The sequence below is a fragment of the Enhydra lutris genome, unplaced genomic scaffold, assembly GCF_002288905.1.
Source record: "Enhydra lutris kenyoni isolate GAN:26980312 unplaced genomic scaffold, ASM228890v2 scaffoldscaffold18, whole genome shotgun sequence".
In the NCBI taxonomy this organism is placed as follows: domain Eukaryota; kingdom Metazoa; phylum Chordata; class Mammalia; order Carnivora; family Mustelidae; genus Enhydra; species Enhydra lutris.
The window spans coordinates 21,224,921-21,244,850 of record NW_019154102.1 but is presented as its reverse complement, the minus strand read 5'-3'; the positions used below and the strand labels follow the sequence as shown (position 1 = coordinate 21,244,850).

General features: G+C 46.6%; 1 protein-coding gene across 1 annotated transcript in view; it reads left to right on the top strand.

The window, feature by feature from the left end:
- Positions 1-19,930, top strand: part of LOC111148063 (adducin 2) — a 98,704-nt gene that overhangs the window by 52,048 nt on the left and 26,726 nt on the right. The window contains exons 2-6 of the mRNA XM_022504437.1: positions 2,994-3,111; positions 8,302-8,518; positions 10,267-10,405; positions 17,553-17,704; positions 18,119-18,199. Of these exons, the coding sequence (XP_022360145.1) occupies positions 8,336-8,518; positions 10,267-10,405; positions 17,553-17,704; positions 18,119-18,199 (555 nt within the window). The 5' untranslated portion in view covers positions 2,994-3,111; positions 8,302-8,335. The remainder of the gene's footprint in view (positions 1-2,993; positions 3,112-8,301; positions 8,519-10,266; positions 10,406-17,552; positions 17,705-18,118; positions 18,200-19,930) is intronic.

Sequence of the window (19,930 nt, the reverse complement as noted above, 5' to 3'; positions counted from 1 at the left end):
AGAGATCAGCATGGACAAAGGCACAGAGGTAGGAACCAGCCTGGTCCCTTCCAGGTCATGTAAATAGCCCCAGAATATCCACGAGAGGCAGGCGGGGTGCGGGTGGACACTGAGATACTCATGGGGCTTTGTGTGCCAGGTAAGAGTCAGGATAGCATTCTACAGGGTGGCAATCCTCAAGAGGAAGGAGGTGGGCAAAGAGAAAAGGGAGGGGCCCCTCCCTGCCCCCCATTCTCCGATTGGGGATGGATGGGTTTGAATTTCCAGCATGGAGCATGTGTTTAGTTTGAAAAAGCAAATTGAGAATTAAAACTTTATATTTGATAAATGTAAAAGGATACCTGTCGCAATCTAAATTTGACTGAGTTTTGGCTAGAGGAGCAGGAATTGGGGAAAAAGAAAGTGAAGGAATACTCCCCAGGTGATGGGAGCCTCAGGTGGGATTTTAGCAGGGTGGTGACAGGCATGGGCCAGTTTTGCACTTTTAGAACAATAACTCTGGCCACTGATTGGATGATGGATATGAGAGAGGAAAGACTGCACAGACCATGAAAGGGATGGAGAGATGGCAGGCATGATTCAGGGCCTTACGTTCTGGGTAGGGAGATATTTAGTGGACAGAAAACCAGAGAACTTGGCGACAGAGAATGTGCACAGGGCGAGAAAGGGAAGAGTCAGGCTGCATTCTACAACTCTTGGTGGGACGTATCCCCCCAACCCTTGCTGGGTAGTGTCAGGGAGGGGGGACTAGCTGGGGGAGGGAGGCTCTGGTGGTTGGTACAGGGTAGCCTGGTTCTGAGAAGTCAATTTTAAAGTGGCTGTGGAACATCTGACTGAGCAAAGGTCCTTGAGCATCTGTGACTTGTCCATGTTCACACTCTAGTGGGCTACCATCTAGGGCTGGGATTCTATGTCCAACTCTTCCCACCTTGCAGCCCAGCTTGACTGGACATGGGGACAAGGAACAGGTGGCCCTGAGGTGTTAGGCCTCCCAGGAGGTGTCAAGCACCCTGGGGGTGGGTGCTGCTCTTCTTATGATTTGGAGTAGCCCTTGCTTCTTAGCTCTGTCCCAGGGGTGTGAATGGTTGGAAGGTAGGTTCTCAAAACACATGCTGGGGAAACCAAAGGCTGAATGGATGGTGATGCCAGCCTTGACACTGCAGCAGGTACAGGCTCAGAGGGTTGTCACACCAGGGTCCCCTGAGGTCCACCCAGGGTGACAGCTCAACCCCAGTTGCTAGACCCTTTGGAGTGGCCCTGGCATCATGCCTCTTTCTCATTAAGAATTGGTGCCTGTCCTGGCCCTGCTTAGCCTGACTGTGCAATCAGAGATCTGATAGTTTTGGTACCACAGGGGAATGTTTTACAACATTTGCCTATGATACCTCATAGACGTGTTTTCATTTTAATTAGGGGATAATACTGTAACCTAAGGAATGAAACTCTAATAGTGGAATCTCAACACCAATAGAGATTGGGATGGGAATTATTGTGTTCACTGTATACTTATACTGTATACTGGGGGACAGATGCCTGTCTTCTTACAAAATGGCACAGGACACTTCTGGGGGCAAAATATTAGTTCTTTCCGTGGACACAAGAAATAGCTCAGACTCTGAAAATCCAAATCTTAGCAAGTTATGGCCATGAGGCATCCTCATATTTCTGTGGCACAGGCTGCTGGGGAAGGGGAAGAAACTGGTGTTTTAGGTAAGACAACTTATGAGGCTGCAGGATTAGTCCTTAGGGTACAGCAGTGGTCACCCCTCAGAAGAACAGCACCCAGGGGTATGTCAGTAAACCCTGCATAGAGCCAGCTGGCCCTGGGAAGGAGGGCTCCCTTTCCTGTTGGTGGGCATTGGACAGAAGCAGCATGAAGTTGGGCCTGTGACTCTGTTCTAGCTAAAAATAAGACTAATGGGAGGAGGACCCCAGCTGACAGCTGGATGTGCAAAGCATAGAGAAGAGGTTATGGAAGCAGCTGCCAGGTCCCTGACTGGAGTCATGAGTATCAGGACTGGGCTCAGGGTATCCTGGCTAGGCTGAGAAGGAAGCTGTGCCTCAGTGGGTATGCAGTATCCTGGCCTTTCTCAGCCACACCGTAGCGACCATGATGGATTCTCTCTGCCCCTCAGTGGGAAGTCCAGTCTTTCAAGATGCTCCGCTGTAGGCAGTGCTGGATCAGGGATGGAGCTGAACTGGCCAGTGTGGAAGGACGGGTGGGGACTGGCCCCAGAGCCATGTGGCAATAAGAGTTGGTGTCCAGGATGCTGCCAGCCCTGGGGGAGGCAGGCGTCCTTAGTCTGAGCAACAGAGTGCCCCAAATGGAAAACCATCTCTTGTGGTTTTTGTTTGTTTAAATATTTTAACAATTAACCCTTTGAAGACCTTGATCCCCAGTATTTTTAGAGTAGTAACTCATCCCTGTTTGTAAGATACTAATGCTTGGTGAAATTGTCTTGAATCCAACTAATGGCCTGTGCACCTCTAAAACCCTTCTGCTGTCCTGGGGTGTGATATCCTTCAGGCAGCTTCTGCTTCTGCTTCTTCAGCTCTCTGAAACGCTCTCATACCGGTGTCTATGAATTGAGTAACAACTAGTGAAGTACTGGGGGGTGGTATCAGGAAGGGGTCATAATGCCTTCCAGCCTGGCAGGTGGGACCCCTCTGGGATCACGCAGGAATTCCACATCCTGTTTGCTCCTCTGTGGAGAGTAGCTTCTCTCCTCAGGTCCTTGAAGCCAGGACTCTGAAGAGATTTCCCAGTTCCTCTCTTTGAAAAGAATTTTGGTCCTACTCGTAAAGATAATGAAGATTTCTGCACCTTTCATCGACATAATTTGCTTTTAAAATAAAATTTCATTTCTAGTTTATTTTTAAGAATTTCTCAGCAGTCCTGAAAATAAATCAGCACGTAATGGTACTGCAAAACCGGGGTGAAGAGCCCTGGTGGTGCACACAAGACCCTAATGTTCATTGTTTGTGTCTCTCAGCTTCCATCCAGATGTTTGAAATCCAGTAGATGCAGTCGGCGTCCCTGAGAACGAAGCAGGGTGCACGGGCTGAGCACTGAGAAGCAGCAGCCTGGGACGAGGCTGGTCCAGCCTCCCGGTAATTTGTTGGCAGTTTTTGGTGATGGTGGGGGGTGAGGCACACTTGTTGTTTGGGTCCATCTCACGAGGATGAACTTCCAGTCACCAGCAGGATTAGGGGAGTCACTGCCATGGGTTCCCCCAATCCTGCTGACTAGCGGAGCTACCATGGGATCTGAAGGACTGTAGAAGGCGGTAGTGCAACCCCCTGTGGGGGCAGAAGTCCTTCTATGGCATCCTGGAGTCACCTGACTCTGAGGAGAGAGTGCACTGCCTGCCTTCGCTGCCTGACCCACCTTCCTGTTCCCGAGCAGCTCCTGCTGGTGCAAAGCTGTCCATTGCACCCTCCACGGAATCCTTTTTACCTCCTGTGGGCCCTGGAGGCTCTAAGGAATCAGCTCAGTTCCTCTTCCACATGGCAGCCCAGCAGACATTTGGGGACAAGTGGAATGGAGGAGTGCAGGAGGGTCTGGAGCCAGAGACAGTTCTGGTTGAGACCCTGACTCCATCATTATCTGTGTGATCTTGGGCAAGTTAGCTAACCTCTCTGCAGTGCAGTTTATCTGTAAAACAGCAACAATGACATCTGCCTATGAAGTAGTCCTGGGAATAAAAATAAATCATGAATAGAAGTTGCCTAGTACTGTTCCACCACCAATTCTCTGATGCAAATGCGTGTCCTACGGTTCAGCTCAATTCTGACACTGCCGAGTTAGGGGCCACACAGGTTTCTACCACAAGTTAAAGGGCAAGGTCACCAATCAAACTGCCCCCATTTCAGAAGCTACAAGTAGGGTGCTCAGGCCACTGCACTCATGACTCACTAGGCTATAAATTTGAGGGTCCCCATGCTGCCCTTTAGTCACTCACTCCCTATAACAACTCACAGAACTCACTGAAGGCACTGGAATTGTGATTATAGTTTTAGTAGAAAGGATTCAACTCAGGAACAGCCAAACAGAAGCAATGCACAGAGCAGGGCCTGGGGAGGGTGGGGGATTAGAGCAGAGCTTCTATGCCCCCTCCTTATAGAATCTGGGTGCATCACCACCCCAACATACCAATCAGGAAGCTCCTCCAAGCCTTGATATTTTTAATGGTGGGCTTTATACTACTAGGCATAATGGTTTAAAGCAACTGCCACTTGTTTGAACTCAATCTCCAGCCCCTCCCCCACCTGTCCTCCATGGTTTGTGGGGACAGGGTGCTGAAGTTCCAACCCTGTAACCATGTGCTTGGTCTTTCTTGGTGGCTAGTCCCTCCCTTGAAACATCAAAGGGCCCGCCATAAGTCAACTTGTTAGCATGGATTCAGGTTCCATGAAATGAGCTCATCATGAATAACAAAAGACCCTCCTAATGTTTTTTGGATACTTTAGAAATCCCAAGGTTTTTTGAAGTTCTGTGCCAGGAACTGGGGAGAACGGCCAGATATATTCTTTACGATATCAGACCTGGCCCGTCGAGCAGTGGCCTCTGATGCTCACCACTCTGCTTATCCTCTTTGTTGTGATCTCCAACTTGACATGTTCCCAGTATTTGGTCAGAGAACTAGTCATTCTTATCAGTCTTTTTCTGGATGTTCTTTTTGTTAATATAGATCAAGATTGAATTAGTTCTTTGGACTACAACATGTAATTACAGTCATTGAGTATGCACCTGTTTACAGTTGAATCATGAGCCTCTCATTACTCGAGTTCCTAATGCTATAATAATTCCAGCCCCTAAATGACACATAATAAGAGCAAATGCTTAATAGCACTTGATACACACCAGGCACTGTTTTAAGTACTTCACATACATTAACTCATCTACATCCTCACAACAGCCTAAAGAGGTAGCTAAATAGTTCAATCCCATTTTATACACAGGGAGACTGAGGCACAAGAGGTTAGTAACTCACCCAGCAAGACAACACAGTGGCATAGTTAAGATTGGAACTCACCGTCTTCTTGTTCCAGAGTCCATGCTTTTAACCACTAAGCCACACTGCACATAACGTTGGTCACCTACGCAACACTTTGGAAGGGAAGGAAGGAGCACCAAAGGATGCTCCTGGTTCACAGAATCAAAGGGTGGTTTCCTCTGGGCCCCATTGTCATGGTGAGGGTGTAAGGGCTTCCATTTTCTACCCCATTCCCATTGGAGCATCTGGAGTAACCGTCTGGGGATGGGCTCTGAGAAGTGCAGGCAGGCCTAGGGTACATGTTGGTGTGGACTCCCTGCCCAGCAGGACCTGGGCTTCTTTGTTCCTTGTGTTTCAGGGAAGGAAGTGCTACTTCAGGCCTTCACAGACCCATTCCTGGGAATGCAGCCATTCCCAGAGGAAGGAAAGAAGATTTAGGCTAGAAATAGAAAAGATTTAGGCTAGAAACATTCAGTACTGAGCTGTACTGGCCAAAATGACCCAAATCCCAGAGAAGCTGAGAGTTCAGGGGGCTCTGGAGCTGGTGGGACCTGGAGCCATGAGAACACAGGGCATTCATCCCCATGTGCATATCCATGGTACCCATTGGGAGGTTGCTTGTTTTGTTTTTAAAATAACATCAAAGATCGGGACTACAAAAGTGCTGAAGAGAATTTAAACAGGAGGGGCAGTGCCTCTGGAAAAATGTCTGCAGCGCTGTCTGCCCAGGAGAGTCTGGCTGGTGACTGCATGTCTGCCTAGCTCTGATGCATTGTCTTTGTCCTTGCTATCCCTCACCGCTGCTTATTATTGCAGGGATGAGGCTGGCCGAGAGCATGGTGGAGGTGAAATATTCTGAACTCGCTCTATGCACAGGGGCTTGACTTGAACCTACAAGGCAAATGTCAATAGGTCCTGCGTGTTCTTTGCAGTTGCCCATTTTGGCATTTGGCTTGAGGGGTAGGGAGACAAGGATGGAGGAGGAAGGCCTCTTGCTCCAGGAAACCCAGATCCTCCATCCTTCTGCATTTTCTACACGAATCTCTCTCTCTCCATATAGTGTCGAGCTGGAAGGGGCTCCAGAGTCTGTTCCGTTCACTCCCTCATTTAGAGATGGACAAAAGGAGACCCAAAGAGGAAAATTACCCCCTGCCCAAGCCCATGAAGCTAGAGAATGACAGAGTGAGGGTGATACTGTAGACTCTGACGCTAGCCCAGAGCTAATTCCACTGGAAATATCCCTGATGGACTCAATCACTCTTTCTCCGCTTAGATGAAGAATCTGGCTTGAGTGTTGCTAGGTACAACTTCAACCATTCTAGCAACCTCTAAATCTGTTTCAAATCTTTCTTTAGAGATTTTTTTTTTCTTTTGGGGTTTTTCTTTTGCTTTTTTTTTTTTAGCTGCCACCTCCAGAAGATGCCTCCTCCATACTCTATCACTCACAGGCAAATATTTCATCTACAGGACTCGTAGGCATGGTGCTGGTTGGGAGACACTGGTGAGGGCATTCATAAGGAAATAATTAATTAGTGAAAGAATGAAGATGAGATGTCACAGTTTGGCAGACTTGCAAAAGCAGGTTGTGGTGTCATTTGGAGCACTCCTGCTGTCTCAGATCAAGTGTATGGTGGCAGGTGGTGACTGGCATTGGAGGATGGGGCCTGGACAGCCATGGGAAGTAGCAATAGTGTCAGAAGATGAGGTTTGTGCCATCTTTGGCTGGCTTGCTAAATGGCCGACATCTGGAATGGATACCATCCAATACACGGTACAACTATTAATATCTAGCCAGTGGTATTTCAACTCTGGCTGACTGTTGGAATCACCCAGGGAGCTTTTAAAAATCATGATGTCTAGGTCATACCCCAGACTAATAACACTAAACTCCCTGGTATTAGTATTTTTAAAAGTTCCCCAGTGGATTGCAACATGCACCCAAGTTTAAGAACCACTGCTCTAGGCCAAGGGTTCAGGCTGTTAGCTGAGGGACCCCATACATGTGCCCTCCCTTGAATGTGCTATTTGCTGTTCCGCAAAAGGGGAAAAATAGGAAGGAAGGAAGGAAAGGGAGAGAGGGGGAAGAGAGAGAGGAAGGCAAGGGAAGGGAAAGGAAGGGAAGGAGGGAGATTTGGAGGGAGGGAGGAAATATGAAAGAGGGAAAGGAAGAAAGATACCTGAGTGTTCTGGGCTGATGGGGTAGATTCCCACTTCTCCCACAACCTAGTGGTTCACCCACCTGCCTCACTCAGAGGCACTGTAAGTTGGAGGGTAGTATCCCTCCATGGAAGGAGGTCACAGCTCAATGACAACAAGACTATGCTTTACTGGCTGCCAGCAAGGCCTCTTGCATAATGAACTGCTGGCTGTAAGGAAGGTCAAGGTTTGGGCTAACCAAATGGGCCAAGGGGGAAGAACAGATGAGGACAAGGAGGCAGGAGTGCTCTAAGAGAACAAGAGAGTATTCCACATCCCCGTGGAATGCAAATGTGAGCTCACAGAGGTAAAGGGAGGGAGGGCGGGTTAAAGATGAAAGCCATGTGTCCCGAACCCCTGTAATGCTCTTTTGTTGGCCTCTCTACTTGTGTTCAAAAGCTAATTCTTGTTCAGTCAAGGCACTTGCCTTTCTTTGCTGAGAAGGGGATCACACAGCAGGGAAAAGGCTAGGGCTTTGTTAGGCTGCCCTGGGTGTCGAAGGCTCATAACCCAGATTGGAGGGCCTAGTGGCGCTGACACACAAAAGGAGACTGGTGTGGCCAAAGCCCCACTGGCTGGGAGGCAGAGGCTGGAGCTGCAGCCTGCTTCTTCAGGAGGGCTCTGTAGTAAGAGAAGACATTCCTTCATTCACATCAGGCCTTAGGGGAAAAAGCATGCTTGAGTAGAAAAAATAGGGGTCCCAGCCCAACTCTCCAAAGGCTCCCCTCGTCCTCATTCCAAGGATCAGGTCTAGATCTAGTACATTAGTAAGTACTGATGCCCAATACATAGCTTTACACTATGTAGGTATGCAGCACAGAAATGATCCAAAAGGTATGCAGGTCCTACTTGCGGGGTGGCAGTGTAAGTGCGGCGGGTTGGCCAGGCAAGGGTAGTGGGCCCGCGTGAGTGTGCCCCATTTTCACTAGGTCGGATGGTGTGTTGGCGCCCCCTATCGACGGGCAGCCGCCGGCGCCCTGCCCTCCACACCGCCGCTGGGCTCACACCCTCCTGGGAAGAGCCGCGGGCCACGCGAATCCCACGAATCCAGCCCCTCCGCCGGAGGAAACTGTACTGGGACCCGCGCTCCCTCTTGCCTTCTCCGTAGGCTTCCAGGAGCGGATTGTAAGCCCACCAGGACAATGAGTGAAGAGACTGTCCCCGAGGCTGCCTCCCCGCCGCCCCCGCAGGGGCAGCAGTATCTGGACCGCTTTTCTGAGGACGACCCTGAGTACCTGCGCCTTCGCAGCCGCGCGGCGGACCTGCGGCAGGACTTCAACCTGATGGAGCAGAAGAAGCGCGTCACCATGATCCTGGAGAGCCCCGTGAGTGGGGTCCGCCCCAGGCGGGCGGGGGAGGAGGAGGAGGAGGAGGGAGGCAGGGGAGCAGGCGGCGCCGCCCATTGGTCTGGCTGAACCTGAAAGATAAACAACCCCTCTTCCACTTGCTCAGTGTTGCCGCAATTTTAAGCCGGCTGAGCAAGATGGGCCCTGCGCTGTGGGGTTTTCCTTCTCTCCTTGGCCACTCGTAGATGGCAAAAACCTGGTTTATGTGCAGGCGGTTTGGCTTGGTACTGGGAGGGGGTGGGTCCGAGAGACAGGAGTCCTGCCTCAGTTTCCAGGCTCCCCCAAATTTGTAACAATGAACTAACAGGGATATTCCTGTAAACCGGAGGCCAGCAGGGAGTGCCACGTGGAAGGCTTGGGGCCCCCGTTTTTGAATACCACAAAGAACTCACTGTTGGGGCGGTAAGGTTGACACGCATGGGGCAGAGGTGAAGAGGGTCTGGAAGCCCCAGGAGGTGATGAGAGTGAAGGATTCAGGGTGCTATGGGCCAGGGAAGGGAGGGCAAGGCATGGCCCCAGACTTGAGGTCAGTTGGTACCTGCATGGCATGGAGACAGACCTCATCCTTGAGGCTAGTGGTGCTTTGAGAAGAACAAAGCATGGACCCAATGGACCGCTGAAGTGGGAGGGTGATGTAGGCCCTGGGTGAGGAGAGGAAGAGCAGAGTGGAAGGAGGCAATGGGAGTGCGAGGCCAGTAGAGCTGGGGGGACCCTCAGGAAACAGTGATGATACTAGGGACTGGGAAGCTCAGGATGGAGCTGGCATCTCCAGGTGCCTGCCAAGATGGGTTCTGCCTCGGTCCCCCCTAGGCTTTGGAGAGACAGGACACGTAGATGGGCCATGTGTGACCCTGTTTGAGAGCACACAGTGAATGCTCGGGCTTCACAGAGGACCACTGAGGTAATGGGCCTGAGGTCTCCGTGACAGGTGACACTGTGTGAGGAGCCTGGAGGAATATGGCAGGTACTAAAATCTTTGGGATAATGGAAAAACTCCAGGGTGGGAGTAGGAGAGATGACAGGTGTGATAGAAGTGGCAGAGTTAGTACCAACCCAAGTTGCGGGCCTGAATGGGTAGGACTCTATTCTCAGGTAAGAAGTGGGACAAAAGGAGTTCATGTTTCTTCTGTCCTTTTATAGACTGACCAACACCTGGAAACCCCCCCCCCCACCACCCCATTTCCTTCTTAGTGTTCCCTGCTGCCACCTGGTGGACAGGCAAACCTTATTTATGGTCTGAAAAGCCAGGCTTAGAGCAGTAGGACATAGAAGTGGAAGTGACAGGGAGGACAGCACATCCTTCAGTATCTGAGGAAACCGAGGTCCAGAAGAACCATAGGCATGGCTGATGGACAAGGAAGATGGCACACTTTTTCATCCAGTTTGCTTTTTAAAGTGTCTCTTAATTACCAAAGTGAAGCCCTGCCATGTCTGATGGCCGGTGCTGGGGGGTTGGAAGTAGGAGGGACTTCTTGAGTATCACTTAGACCCAGGGAGGACCTGGAATCTGGATTACTGCCCACAGGACATTTTTTTGCTTCCCAAACAGCAGTTTGGGGAGACTCCTGAGGTCCCAGTGGAATTCCCAATGTCCTCTGAGGCTTAGGGATCCCATGTGTGGCCCTAGCCTTGTTGACCCAGGGAATGGAGTGGGCTCCTTCAAGAGGGGTCCTCAGTCTCCCCCATGAGACCCACTGGGGGGACCAGCACTGTGGGGCCTGCTTCAGTCTTTCAGGGAGGAGCTGGAAGGCCTGATCCAGGAACAGATGAAGAAGGGGAACAACTCCTCCAACATCTGGGCCCTGCGGCAGATCGCGGACTTCATGGCCAGCACCTCCCACGCAGTCTTCCCAACATCTTCCATGAGTACGTGGGGAGCTGGGGAGCTGCCAGGAGCAGAGGTGGAGGAAGTAAGGTGGGGAAGAGAGGGTTGGTTGCCAGGCTACAGAGTGAGTGGTGCAGCTGAGTTAGCTGACCTCGGGGAGCAGCCAGAGAGGTACCTGGCTCTGCTTCTGAGGCTGCTAGCTTTAAAGACCCACAGGGGAATTATTCCTGGTGCCCAGAAGTACAAGGGGGATGGTATCTTATGGGAAAACCTCTTTCTGGTTCTGTTGGGGGAGGGGACAGGATGACATGGTGTCACCATTCTGAGAGGCAGGGCAGCCTCTATGTGACTCTTCCTTCCCCCTTCACAAGTGGGTTAAAAAGAAGGGAGGAGCTTTGTAACTCCAAGTCTCTCACATGGCCTCTGCTTGAGGACCCAGGAGTGGAGAGTGCAAATTCTGCTCCCTGTTATTGTAGCTGTGGATACAGAACTGAAGGACAATCTCGTGTGCTAGCAGCAGCCCCTGACTCAGGCTGCTCTTTCCTCAACCTCCTGGAGCCACTCCCTTGCAGATGGAGTGGTAGGGATGGGAGGAGGCCGTTGAAGCCAGTATCTTGGTGCCCACAGGGCAGGCTAACCTGACTCCATAGACAAGGACGCACGCAGCCAGGGCTGGAAATGAAACCCTCTTCCTGGGTCTCAAGTTCTCAAGTTCTGCGCACAACCTTGAAGAAACGAACATCAAAAAACACTTTCCCGGGGTGCCTGGGTAGCTCAGTGGGTTAAGCCCCTGCCTTTGGGTCAGGTCGTGATCTCAGGGTCCTGGGATCAAGCCCCGCATCAGGCTCTTTGCTCAGCAGGGAGCCTGCTTCCCCCTTTCTCTCTGCCTGCCTCTCTGCCTACTTGTGATCTCTCTCTCTCTCTGTGTATCAAATAAATAAATAAAATCTTTAAAAAAAATCACTTTTCCTCAACAACAAATACAGGATTATGATGAAAAATTCAGAAAATAATCAAGGGGAAATTAAAATCAATGTCCTTTGTTCTTACAACTACAAACTATTTTCAGTATTTTGGTGTATATCCTTCCAGCCTTTCTCTCTTTTTTTTATTTTATTTTTTATTTTTTTTTAAAGATTTTATTTATTTATTTGACAGAGAGAGAGAGAGAGATCACAAGTAGGCAGAGAGAGGAGGAAGCAGGCTCCCTGCTGAGCAGAGAGCCCGATGTGGGCCTCGATCCCAGGACCCTGAGATCATGACCTGAGCCGAAGGCAGAGGCTTTAACCCACTGAGCCACCCAGGCACCCCCAGCCTTTCTCTCTTAACATATATAAATTAGGAAAACAAAAATGGAATCGCATTTTACACGCAAGTATACATGATAGCTTTAATATGTCTTGACTAATTTTTCACGTAATAAAACATTCTGTAATACAGTGTTTGGTGAGAGTACGCTATTCTGTGGTATGACTGAATATGCCACAGATTATTTTTACACTGTTTCCCATTTTTAGACTTTTAAGTTGTTTACAACTTTTTGCTCTTATGAACAACAGTGCCATAAATCCTTTCATTTATTCTATGACCATTTTCTAAAGACAAATGACTGGAAGTAGAATGGCTGTATTAAAATATTTGCATGTTTTAAAGACATTAATGCATAATGCCACATTACCCTGGAGAAAGATGGAACCAATTTACATTCCCACCAGCAATGCAGTGTAGCTCCCTTTTCCTCCCCCTTGATCTATAGTATGTTTTATACCATCCGTTTCATCCTCCTGATTTGATAGGTGATAAATAGTCCTTTATCTGTGCTTTAATGTGCATTTATCTGATCACTAGTGATGTTGGATATATTTTCATATACATGCTAGGATGATTTTATTTTTGTAGTAAATTGCCTGTCACAACCAATCCTTGCCAATTTTCCTACCCGCGTATTCTTTTCTTAGGAACTTTCAAATCTTTATAAATTGGGACTATTTCCCTATTATCTGTCAGATATATTGCAGTTTTTTCCCAGTTTCTCCTTTGCCTGTTTTGTTCATGTTGTTTTTGTCTTATAGAACTCTTTAATTTCCATGCAGCTGAATCCATTATTACTTTTCTTTGTGTGTTCTTATTTTGATAGCACACTCAGAAACACCTTCCCCGTGTTTTATCATCCCATGGGACAAATACCCTTAATTATTTTTAAAAATAACTTAAGAATTATTCTGTCAAGTCTCCCCTGCCCCCACCCCATACTCAAGAATTCCCTATTGAGATTATATTAAATAAATAGATTAATTTGGTGGAGAATTTATAAATTTACAATTTCATATATTTGAATATAAGCTTCATGGGGAAAAAGATACTTGTATGTTTTGTTCACTGCTGTATCCTAGAATAGCGTCTTGGACTTAGAAAAGTAGCTGGCACAGAGTAGGTATTTTTAAAACATTTGCACAAATGTATTTTAAGTCTGTTCAGAAACAACGTATGTCTTCTCTTTATTTGCTCTTTTTTAAATGTCCATTAAAGAAGGTTAGTAGTTCTTTTCTTATAGTCCCTACTAATTTCTTGTGAACTTTGTTCTGGAAATTTTATATAACTTTGTTATTTTAAGTGATTTTTTTAAAGATTTTATTTATTTATTTGACAGAGATCACAAGTAGGCAGAAAGGCAGGCAGAGAGAGGAGGAAGCAGGCTCCCCGCTGAGCAGAGAACCCGATGCGGGGCTCGATCCCACGACCCTGAGATCAGGACCTGAGCTAAAGGCAGAGGCTTTAACCCATTGAGCCACCCAGGCGCCCCTTAAGTGATTTTTTTCTCCATTCAATTTTCTTTCTGGTTATAGCTGTCATCCAGGGAAAGTAGCTTCTTATGGAACTCTTAAATTCTAATAACTTCTCAGTTAATTCTCTTGGGTTTTGCATATAGAAAAATCACATAACCTGCAAATAGTGATCATTTTAAATCCTTCATTCCAATATTTACCCTTTGGTTTCTTTTTCTAGTTTTCTCACTGCATCCATTAGAACCCTCAGAACAATGCTTAGTAATAGATTAGAGAGTAATCATCCTTGTCTTGCTTCTGACTTTAATAGAAATCCTTTATCACAAGAGTTTGAGTTCATTATTGTGTTGAGGAAGTATCTTTTTATTCTAGTTCAATATGGGTTCTCAGAAATGGATGTTGAATTTTTATAAAATGCATTTGGGCATTTATTGATTTCTCTCTCTTTGAACTATTGATGTGATGAATTATGTTAATAGATTTCTGAACATTGAACTGTTTTTTCTTTCCTGAAATCAGTTATTCCTGCTCTTGATGCATTCTTTTGAAAATACGTTTCTAGATTTGATTTGCTAGACTTTTGTTCAGGATTTGCATATTCATACATGAGATTGGTCAGAAATTTACTTTTTGGGCAGTCTTCATTTAGTATTGGTTTTAAGGCTAAAATTTCATAAGATAAATCAAAGTGACCCCCATCCTTCTCTTTGTCCTGATGGAATTTAAATAAGATAGGAAGTCTCTCTTCCTAGGAAGTTTATTACTCACTTATAAAGCCATCCATATCTGGAAAATTTTTTATAACATTTTTCACAGTTTCATCAGGTTTCTAAAAAATTTATTTTGCTCTATCTTGAGTAAATTTTGATCATATGTTTTAAATAAAAAATCCATTTCATGGAGATTTTCAGAATTATTAAAGTGACTTACAATATTGTTTCTATCATTTAAATTTTCTGCTGTGAATGAGATGACATCCCATTCTTACTCCTGGTGTTGTGTATTCCCACTTTCTTTTATGGCCAGTCCAGATGTTGGTTTATTCATAGATCTTCTCACATAAGCCAATTCTTGGATTTCTGTAATTGCCCTACTAATTTTCTAGTTTCCCAATTCATTGATCTTGTTTTTCTATTCATGAATTCTTTTCCTTAACTTTTCTTTGGTTTATTTTGTTATTTTTGTGTTTTCTAAAGCATAATAAAATGGATGCTTTGTTTTCATATTTAATTCAATAACAAAGACATTTTAGGCTATGAATTTTTTACCTCTGAGTGTAAGTTTCATCTTATCCCATGCATTTTGATATAATATTTCCTTTATTGTTAATTTCTAGATAGTTTGCAGTTGCTGTTTTGATTTTATTTTTAATCTTAAAATTCTAAGATTTTATTTTTATTCTATTTTTATCTGGAAGTGTGTTTTCTCATTTCCAAGTGGTTGAATTTGCATTGTTTTAAGGGTTTGTTGATAATGTGTAGTTTGATTGCATTGTGTTTAGAAAATGTGGCCTATGTCTATGTTGGAGATTTATTGAGATTTTCTCTGTGGCCTAATTAATATCATTTTTTAATGATATGTAGGTATAGACTCTATCTCCAAGGCATAGTATTTAATCTGTATCTTCATTTATTTTTTTTATTTTGTAAAAAAATTGTCATGTTGTCTTTCGCAGTATATTTAATTAATGTTCATTTCTCTTCATATTACTGATAGCTTTTGCTTTATATCTTGATGAAATGTTATTCAAAGTGTAAATGTTCTTTATAGCTATAGCTTCATGATGGATTATATCTTTAATTCATGTAAAATGACCTCCACAGTGGCCCTCCCAGTCATGGCCCCTGCTGTCTGGCTTTGTCTAGGGAGCGTGTGCTTTTGCTCTGCCCCCTTTCTTGCTGCCAAGGATGAATATTCCAAAGGAATATGGCTTTCCCTGATTTCTACTTTGATGATATTATGACCTCTGTTTATTTTTTCTTTATATGCAACCTCTGTTTATTTTCTTCTTTTTTCTCTGCTACAACAGAGAAATCTGAAACAGCAGGTTTTTTTGTTCCTTTGTAGGCAACCAACATTTTTTGGGGTAGATGTTTGTGCCTTTTCCTCCCTTATCCTTATATTTCAGAAAAGTGCCAGGAAGCATATAACTGTAGGCTTTTTCTCTTTATGGACTTTCCCCTGTGGAATCCTTATAATTTATTTACACAGGTCTATTTTTGAGTACAGAAATTTTTTCTATTATGTGAGTGCTGATTATTTGTATGCTGGCTCTCTGGTCTTGGTCTCCCAGAGGTATCCTATTCTTTCTCATCGTTTTCATGTCTCTGTCTTTATACTTTTTCTTTTGAAAGAGAAATAGAGCCGACTGGCATTCCCTCTGCCTCACTGACCAGCACCCATCAGGAAGAAAGCTGGATACCTAGAAATCTGATTAGGGCATGTCCAGGGTATCCGAGTCAGGGAACGTGGAGAGGGGAAGTTCTAAGAGTCATGAGTTCAAGCGCAGATAGGCTGTTCTTTGTCCAGCTCCATTTGCCTTAGAATTTTGTGGTTGTTTTGTGTTTTTATTTTGGTTTCTTTTTTGCAGTCACGTATCCTTCAGTCTTAGCTTCCCTGGGGTCGGTTAGGGACTTTTCATCTTTTTCTGTGTTTCCTTAGGTCCCCTGAGTAAATGGACATGGTTAGAATCTGAGTCATAAACCTGGCGTTCAGTCATCTTAACTTCTGTGAGGCTGGTCAGAATAAGCATTCTTTTTCTTGAAACCCTGAGAGCAGAGGCTCTGGGACACTTGTGGAGCCTTCTGGTCTCTTCTGCTCTGGCTCTGTGGGTGAGGTAATACTTACAGCAAAGCTCCACAGAGTGGGGGAAGGAGATACTGATACAAGACACAAAGGATGGGATGGCATGTTTTTAGACCTAGTCTGGCCTCCTGGCCATCTCTGGGATTCCATAGTTAATTTGTAAGAGAAGGACTTACAGAAGTCTGGGTCTGAAGACCCTGCCAGCAATAGCTCCCCCTGCCTGGCTTTGTCTGAGGGGCTTATACTTTGGACATGCCTTCCTTCTTGCTGTTAGGGATGAGGTAAAGAGGTAATTGCTTGTCTGGGGAATGTGCAGAGCACAGGAAGGGATCCCAGACTGGTCAAATCCAATGAGAAATTGTTGAATTTGGAATTTCGTGGTTCTTTTTGCCAGTTTAGCTGAGCCTTTGGACCACTTCTTTCTCTGTCAGCTTTGGTTCCTGGACACATGCCCTGGAGGTATCCCTCCTCTGATGGGCACAGGCTTTTGGGTGCATATTCCTGACGTGGGTGTTTCGAGGTCTGCTCTGCTTGCCTTGTGTAGCCCCAACAGTACCTGGTCACCCTTCACCTTTGCAGACCATCTCATCATTTCGACTAATGGCAAACCTGATGTAAGACATAGATCACAGTGTGTAGTAACAAGTTTATTGAGATGACGGAAGCTTCTAAAGGGCCTTTAATCCATTAAAGTTTTTAGTGGGATGCTGGGAGAGGCAGTGTGAGGAGACATCATTTTAAGCCAAAACCTTTTCCTATTGATTCTTTTATTGGTTTCTAGACATCGACAAATTGGAAGTCTTGGGGCTCAGTCAGATGCCCTCTTATGCCTTCCAGAGGCACACAGGGAATGGTCATCATTTTTAATGGGACAGACTGGGCACCACCTCTTAGACTCCTTACAGGACCTGAAGATAAGACCATCCAGCCCTCTAGGCCCATTTCCAACTCTCTTCCATATCTCCCATTCCCACAAAGAACCATAAATAATCAAGGGACTGCACATCCAGAGGGGAGCAGGTATGGCCCCCCTGAAGCCTGAAACCCTTCAGCTCGCCACAGTGACTTCTGGAAGTTTAAGAATTGTCAGAAGAAGTTGACGAATTTACTTCCTGGCTGACTCGGCTTTCTGATTTGCCCTGTTTCCTAAGCAGAAGAAAAGTTATATTACATGGTATAGTTTAAAAGAATAAACAATAGCACGTCTGATAATTAGCATCTCCTTCATCAAAACTAGCGATGCCTATATTTCCACTCAGAAACTTATTCTTGGTTTTGTTCAATGTCCATCTTTAGGATTTATTGTAAGCTTGGCATCCCGAGACATCTTCATTCTGTAGTTTGAATCTTGCCATAATTTTTGACCAAAAGCAATGCCATGAATAAGCAGAAGTCTTCCTTGGGCACAGCTATCCATTCTGTGGATTTTCTCCCCCTGGATGAGGGTCAAAGAGTATTTAATTCCCTGCCAATGGAAGTCTCTTGTGCAGTTGTAGCACCAGTGAGAATGTAGAGGGGACTAGGGCGAAGAAGGAAGGGGGGCAGACAGCAGCCCTGACCCTGAGAGCTGCCCTGTCCCCACCCTGTTTCTCTGCAGACTTCTCCATGATGACGCCCATCAATGACCTCCACACAGCTGACTACTTGAACCTGGCCAAGCGCGAGCGGAGCATGCGGTGCAAGATCAGCAGCGTTTATCGTCTCCTAGACCTCTATGGCTGGGCCCAGCTGAGCGACACCTACGTCACGGTGAGCAGAGTGTCTTGGGGTGGGGTGGGTGCTGTGTGTGGCCCTGACAAAATCCCAAGGGGAGCTCCTGCCGGTAGTCATGGCCATGCACTGAGCCCTTCCAACATTTCTAACCACTGTGGCCACCTAAAATAGATAAGCTTCCCATGGCCACTTCCCTGGAGCAGGAGCTAGGAACTCCTGGATCCTATTTCCAGGGCTACCCTTGATCATTGGGAGATTCCTCTTATAGGTCCATTGCTCCAGTTCTAAATAAAGGCCAGGTCCTTTTCATCTCTCAGGTGCTGGGGAGAGATAAGGGTTCTTGGGAGTTTTAGGTGGAGTGGATTCAGGGGAAGAAGGGATTCATGCAGAGGGTCCTTGGAAATGACCCCACTGTCTCCTTGCCACTGAGAACATGTGTCTTCCCTTCAGCTGAGAGTCAACAAGGAACAGGATCACTTCCTGATTAGCCCCAAGGGAGTTTCTTGCAGTGAAGTCACCGCATCCAGCCTGGTAAGTATAGTCTAGCCTCTCGCTGCCCATTGCTTCTTGAAATGACAGCAACCTACAGTGATAGGTCATCTCCAGACTAGCCATTGCTGTCCTGTCCCTCATGGAGCTTGTGGTCTGGCGGGGGTAGAGAAGACACACAGCCCCAAAGCAGGATGCCCAGAGCACAACCCAACCATGAGACCAGATATGAGCGCAGGCAGCCAGTGCAATAGGAGGGAGGAGGGGGCGGAGATAGGCCTGCGGTCCTCTGTGCCTGCAATTGGTCCCCAAAGCCTGGGAATGGGAAGGCCTTCCTAGTTTGGGGAATATATTAAAACAACAGCCACCACTTTGTCTCAAAGCAGTGCAAGACTGGCTTAGTGCTGTACCATTAGCAATAGCTTCCAGGACCCCTTTTGGTTCTCTTATTCCTTTTAGGTATAGTAGGAAGAAACTTCCAGAAGTTGGTCTTAATCAGCAAAGATTCCTGGGTGGGAAGAGAAAAACAGTAGAAAGGACTGTCTTACAAGCAGAAGAGGCCCAGGGGATCTTAGATGCGTGGGCTGCAGCTGCTGTGCTGTTCGCCTGAGGGCAGAGGTTGCCACCTCAGGGCCTCTACCAGGCTTGAGATAGTGGTGTCCAGGTATGCAATTAAAAGAGTCAGCTGACAAAGTGACAGAATATCTAGGCAGGGTAGGACCTTGAGGGCTGCCAAAGCCCCTTTACAGGCAGGAGAGGACGCTGGTGCCCAGGGAGGTAAGTGACTTGCACAGAGCCACCTAAGGAGGTCATGGCCAAGCCACATTAGGGTCAAGGAAGCACAGGCTCTGCCTTAAAAGCATTTGTGACTAATTGGAGAGGCAGGCAAGACAATGATTAAACTCAGTGAAGAAGGCTCCCATACAGCAGGAAAGATGGAGAGCCCAGAAAAGGTGCAAGGGGCAAGGGAGGAACATCTGGGTTGACCCGATGGTGAAGGAGCTAAGTCCCCAGGAGCCCACAGGAGAAGCAGATTTAGACCAGGGCTGTAGGGAGAGACTGGGCAGAGAGAACCGTGTCCTCAGCAGGAGGAGGACGGTTTGCACAAAGCCAGGCACATGCCATATCCTGGTGCACTTGGGAGGACAGTGAGGGGTTGCGTCTGGCTCACGTATTCAGAGTCTGGAAGTGAGGCTGAGAGGGGCATGGGGACCAGATGATACGTGGCCCTAAGAGCATTGTTATGGTGCTTTGGCTTTGCTCTGCTGGACGTGCAGAGCCGCTGAAGCACTGTAAGCAGGTGAGAGAGAGAGAGAGACACACACACATACACACACACACAAATGTGTGACTGCTAGCCATGACATATACTAGCTCCTTGGCTTCAAGAGCAGGTTATAAGACCAGTGACTAGTTTCTACCTGTCCTTTAAGATCTAGCTTTTGGGTGATTGGTAAATGGGTGTTTATCATACTACTATCTTTACTTTTGTGTATGAAGCTTAAAAATTCAAAATAAAGAACCAAAAAACCCAAAAAGTTTCAGCTTAGGTGTTACTCTCTGGGAATGTTTCTCAGATCCCCCTCTTTTACTGGGATCAAAGACTCCTCCCATCTGCTCCTAGAGAATTCTGTGATTCACTCTTTTCTAGCATCTCTACCCAAAGTGTGTTCTGTGGACCAGCAGTACGGCTATCACTTGGGAACTTGTCAGAAATGCAGACTCCTGGGTCACATTCTTGGCCTGTTGAATCAGAATCTGAAAGTTTTTTTT